Raw genomic sequence first — 5850 nt, 5'->3', positions numbered from 1 at the left:
CCCCAGCCCGGTTTAACTCACCCCTGGCATGGTACCCGCCCTGAGCCACCCTCGGCCTCCCAAAACCAGCCTGCTCAGCACCCTACACCCTGGGGACAGAGGTCCAGCCCCAAACCCATCCCATAGCCTCCTCCCGGCCCCGGCCTTTGCATTAAATAACCCCCACGTGCTTCAGAGACCCCCAGAAAACCCACCCCAAAATGCCACAGCAAATCGGCAAAGGGCCCGGGGAGCTGCCGGGGCTGTCAGCGGAGGGGAGGGCGCGGTGAACCCGACGCGATTCCCCACCCCAAATCTCTGCAGGGAGCTGGCTGCAGAAATACCTGGGTTTTCGGACCGAGGGGGAGAGCGGGTGCTGCTCCACACAGCCATTTTGGGGAGATGGCTGATGTCTTTTTTTTGCAGCCCCGGCTTTGAAGCCCACGGCGCAGCTGCTTTGTACGGGCTTTTCTGGGGGGGAGGCTCCAGCGCCGGAGCAAGTGCTGACACGAGAGGCAACCCCAGGGATGCTCAAGAGACGGGTCAGCGAGAATATGGAAAAAAAAAAAAGAAAAAAGAAGGAGGGGGGGGGGGGGGGATGAAAACCTTTGCAGAATTTCCACCCCCTTCCAGCCTCGCACCGGTCCCCTGGGCCTGGCCAAGCTGGAGAAATGGTGCGAAACCCCATGGAATTGGGGCTAAACCCCTGGGAATTGGGCTAGGAAGAGCCCTGGGAATATCACAGCTTCCCCAGCCAAGCGGGAGTCACCGCGGGAGGGACACGCAGCACCTTGAGTTTCACCCCGATTTTTGGGAAGCGGGGAGAGATCACTTGGGGACAAGGGCGGCTCTCCCTGGGGACCAGGGACCCTTTCTGGCAGCCAAGCCGGGATCTTCGAAGCAGGGATTTGGGATTGAGGGGCGGAGGGGAGGTCCCTTTGGGTGGCCCTGAGGCCAGGGGACAAGTGGCAGCTCACCTTCTTGTGCTGCATTGGGCAGCACCAGGCGGACGTCGAGGGAAGGGGGAGAGGCGCAGCTGCCGAGCGTCGCCCTTAGAGGCACAATTTTATCCCGGAGACACCATCAATATTAAACAAATCCAAGATTTACAAACAAAAAACACAGCTAGGTGTTAAAAAAACCCAAACAAACCCAGTGACACCAGCGCCCCAGCCCCGCTCTTGCCGTTAAAGCCCCGGCTCAGTTTGTCCCCGTGCCTGACGGGGGCTCGGGATGTCCCAAAACACCGTCCTCATCCTCCCCCCGGCCTCCCTCGCCTCACTGCCGCTGCAAACCCGCTCCCGTCAACGCATCGATTTTTGGAGAGGAAAAAAAAAACACTACAAAAAAAAGAAAAAAAGCTATCCGCAGTCTAATAAAGGCAGCGAAAAATGAGAGCCAGCCTGCGGGTGAGTGAGGATGAGGAGGGGGCTGCCCATCCTCGGCCATCTCCAGGGGGTGGGAAGGTTTGGGTCCCCCTCGAGAGCCGCGCGTGGATGTCACCAGCTCCCGCCTGCGTCCCCTTTTCCTCCCTCCCTCCCTTTTCAAGCGGGAGCTCCGAGGGCAGCTGGAGGGGAGGCACGGGCTACCGGAAAGCTCAAACACACCCTCTGCTGCTTGCAAAAAACGGGGCTTGAGCCGACCTCGCGGCACCCAGACGCGGTCCCCGGCACCACGGGCTCCCGGGGTCCCGCCTGCGGCCTCTGAAAGCGGCACCACGGCCCCGCAGAGACGCTCAAGGGCAAAAGCTGCCCGAGAAATCCCGCCCACCGCGGCTCCGTCGCGGTGCTAGAGGACCGCGATCACGCTGGCAGGGCGATTCCTTCCTTCGCATCCCAAATTCGGACCCTGCGGGACGAGCCGCCTCCGTTCGCGAAGGGCCCAGCGTGGCGGAGGGCCCTGCCGGTCCCGTTTTAAGCCTCGAGATGGCTTAAAAGCATCACTGGGTCTGTTTAATTTGCAAAGCGGAGAGAAGCTGAGGTTCGCCTGCCCCCTGCTTTTAGAAAACAATTTAGCATTTTCTAAGCCGGGGGTTCAGGGTTTCCCCTGCGGCCCCTCCATCGCCGCGTGTAACCCAGCACACAAACCCCGGCTTTCAAGGGGTGAAGAGAAGGATCCGGCCCCCCGCACCCCTCTGCGCCCTCGTCCCTCCTTCCTTCTCCCATTTCCCAGCCCAGGTCCCGCATCCGGCACGCTCACCTCTACACCTCCCCGCGGCACCACGCGCTCTCTCCTGCCGCCGACCCCCCAGACCCCCCCCGGGTTATTCCTGCTGCAACAGGGGGGGGACACAGAGAAACGAAGCGACAAACCCACGACTGCTTTCCGGATGCGCATCAGATGGGAAACGGGGCTGCGCGGAGGCTGAACAGCGCTCGGCCCCGCTCCCTCCTGGATCCGCGCTTGGCCCCGCCTAACGCGGGGGCTGCTGTCCCGCTTTCCGACCTATTTTCCCGTCATCACCTCCAACCCAAACCTGTCCCTTGCAGGACCAGAAGACCCTTTGCGGGGCGTCCCCCACCCTGGCCCCAAAGGCAGGGCTTTGAGAGCAACAGCCCTTTCCTCCACGCGGCTGGGAGCAGGCTGGGGAGCAGGACCTGCTGCAGGGCAGAGGGATGGGGCATCCCCCCGCAGCGAGCGCGGCCGACCGGGGAGGGCATCCATCTCCCGTCCCCACCACGAAGTCCCAACTGTACCAGGGTACAAAGGCCGAGCCCGGTTCAGCTCCGGGGCCGCGCACAGCCCCAGCTGCCGCCCCCGCCACCAATTAGCACCGACAGAGACTCCCCGGTGCCATCCCATCTGCCGGGAAGCGGAGCAGTGCGTCTGGCTGCTAACGAAGCAGCCTGGGACGCGGAGCCCCCGGGGTCGAGCCCAGCTCCGGTGGGAATAAGGCATCCGAGTTTCAGCAGCATAACCTGCAGGTGCAAGACGGTTTGGGCTGGGCAGGGAAGAGGCAGTTGTAGGGACACACCAAGCAGGGGCACATCTCCTAAACCCTCTTTTCTCCGGGGGCTTCAGCAATCCCGGGAGCTGGCAGATCTGGGAAAAGCTGGAGCTTTTCCTAGGCGAGCCCATCTCCAGCGCCGGGCCAGGAGGCGCTGGCAGGTGTTTAGCGCACAAGGTGCGCAACCCAAGGGTGAGACACGGCTGGAGATGGGAACATCTGGAAACGCTTCGCCGAGAGCAGCACGACCTGGAAATCGGCGCTCCTTTCCATGGCACGTCCAGCTGCTGACCTGCAAAAGCCCCTTTACCCCAGCTCAGACAGACCCCCCACGTTCCCCCATCCCTGCGGTACCTGAACATCCCAGGGCTGATCCTGCTTCTCTCCCACCGAGGCGGGGCTGCGCCGGTCTCCCGAAGACCCAGGGACGCCAAGTGATCCAGGCAAGGCCACCGAGAAGGGCAGCGACGGACCAGCACGCGCCTCCGGCAGCGATTCCTGGGGTCTTCACGCTGTCGGCGGGAGCAGCTGATGGCAGCCAGGCCCCTCGCTAGGAGGCTAAACGAAGGAGCAATTAAACAGGTTAAGAAGAAATTTGGAAGCACAAACCAACAGAAACCACCGTCCACAAAACCACCTGGCTTGGTTTCCGCTCCGCTCAGGTCTTCGCCCACAGGAGAGGGGCTTCCTGGGGTCTTTCGGTGCTGACTGGGACCGACGCTGTGCAGGACCAGGGGGACAAGAAACGCCGAGAAACAGAAATTAGGGTTGACCCACTCCACTCCCAACTCAAATACAGACTTGTGTGACACCCCTCTCCCAGCAGCAAGAGCTGCCGAAGCCTCAAACACTGGCCGAAGCCCAGGACGACTCGAAACCCCCTCCGAAACGAGGATTAACGCGGTGGGACCTGCAGTAAGGACCAGGCACAGGTGGTTAACGTCCAAGCGTGCCCACAAAACAGCCTTGTAAGATTAGTGCCCGAATGTCACAGCGAAGAAATCAGCTGGAGCCCGCTTTTGACCCTCGCTGCGATCAAAAACCACTTATCTGGAAATGAAGCAGCTGCATCGCGGGCTGCTACGCCTCGGCAAATGTCAGGATCAAGCCTCAAATTTCCACCCATCCCCTCTTCCCGAGCTCGGATAAACGTGGGAAAGGTCAGCGCTAAGTCCACCGCCAGCCCCGGGAGCACAGACAGGCGCCACTTTCCCCCTCCAACACCCTGCATCCGAGGACGCGCAGCACCGTGGATGGACCGATTGGCTGTGCGGGGGGGAAACAGAGCGATTTCACAGCGCTTTAATTAGCAGTAACTTTAATCAAGCCTTTAACACAGTCCTCGTTCCAGACGCGCTCTCCGGGCGGCCGACAGCGAGCACTCAAACTGGCTTTTAATTTATACCCAAAACCTCGGAAACAGGTGGCAAGCCTGGAAGATTCGACTCAGAAACAGCGCCGGCGGAGAGCCTCCTCCCTCCCAACCCAGCAGGGCAGAGCCAGGGGGCAGCAGGAGCACCCCCCAGCTGCCTCCTTCAGCCCTGCCCTACTCCTCATCCTCCAGGGAACGGCAGAGCTGCTCATGGCATTGCAATTCAGCTGGCGTTTTAACTCCCGACGCGCCTGAGCCAGGCGTTCCTGGCCTCAGTCCGGGCAATCGGTTACGTTCAGCCGCTACAAGAGGATCCCAAATACTTTATAAAAAGCCGCGTTCGACTTCGGCGCGCGCTCAGACCAGGGTGGGGAAGGGAAAGGTGGTTAAGGAAGGTGGGGAAAAAATAAAAAAAAACAGGTCCTTTTGCAAATTGATGAAAAACCCAGCCCAGCAAGCCCGGAAACCCCCAGCTCCGGCAACGACAGAGCGGCAGAGGAGGAGGCTGAGCACCGAGCGCTACGGCAGCGCAGATGGGAGAGGCTATTTTGAGGTCCGGGTGTTTGCAGCTGCTTTCCTGACTGCGGGAGCGTTGGCAGCGTCTGCTGCAGCCACGTCGCAGGTAGCACGGTGAGAAGCAGCCTGCCCACCTCCCATTTATCTTCCTTTCAGGGCTGGTACATGCCCAGCATGGAAAAAGGTGCTGCTGCATCAGGTAGAGCCCTCTCACGCTCTAGTTTGCTGAGGATTTGGGCGCTGGAAGCAAAGCCGACACTGTGCAGCAAGGGGACGGCGTCGGCTGCTGCAGCAGCTCTGCAGAGACTGCTAGGAGGATGCTGCGGCTCCTCCAGCCCGGCAAAGTCAGGGCTGACCCCACCAGCGGAGCAGACAAAGAAGCCATCAGCCGAACGCCAGCATGAGGCACCCTCTAATCCGAGCCAGACGCTCCCCGTCTGACCTTACAGCTAATAAAATCCAGCAAGGTTGGGAGCAGAGAGCTTGACCTGCTGCAGCCATGAGCTAGCGGCCAGGACCAGCACCCTGCACCCGAGCTGATGGGTGCCCCCAGACCACGCCTTGCCCAGAGAAAGCCCCTTCCCTCCAGTTTAATCCAGAGGGAGCCCCTTCCCTCCAGTTTAATCCCGAGAGCCCCTTCCCTCCAGTTTAATCCTGAGAGAGCCCCTTCCCTCCAGTTTAATCCAGCCCCCCTTTATAGGTGGGAAGTTGGGATACCAGTAGTTGAGGCGACAGCCCCAAGGCGACGTACAACAGCAGCATTAAGGTAATTCAACAGCAACGGGGAGCAGTAAGGAGGAATTGAGACCACCACCACGCTTCAGTGCCACCCCGGAGGCAACACCCGCTTATATTAAGTTCAGCTCCTTCCAACAGATTAATCCTAAACCCACTTTTGAGAGGTGAACGTGTTGTTTTCAGGTGCATCCGCCCATTCCCTAAAGCCCTCGGGCAGCTCTCCGGGCGTGCTCCCACCCAGGAACAGGACCTGGAGGTGCCAGGTACAAGGAACAGAAGCTCCCCCCCCCCCGGTGAC

The 5850-nt window shown here is 60.6% G+C and overlaps 1 protein-coding gene across 1 annotated transcript in view; it reads left to right on the top strand.

Annotated features, from left to right (window-relative positions):
* PLEKHB1 (pleckstrin homology domain containing B1) overlaps nucleotides 1–1686 on the top strand; it is a 5796-nt gene extending 4110 nt beyond the window's left edge. The window contains exon 6 of the mRNA XM_009286148.1: nucleotides 1529–1686. Coding sequence (XP_009284423.1) covers nucleotides 1529–1686 — 158 coding nt within the window. The remainder of the gene's footprint in view (nucleotides 1–1528) is intronic.
* Nucleotides 1687–5850: the final 4164 nt, after the last annotated feature.

This window comes from Aptenodytes forsteri, unplaced genomic scaffold (genome assembly GCF_000699145.1).
Source record: "Aptenodytes forsteri isolate BGI_AS27 unplaced genomic scaffold, ASM69914v1 Scaffold231, whole genome shotgun sequence".
Taxonomy (NCBI): Eukaryota; Metazoa; Chordata; class Aves; order Sphenisciformes; family Spheniscidae; genus Aptenodytes; species Aptenodytes forsteri.
This window is presented reverse-complemented; position numbering and strand designations above follow the sequence as displayed.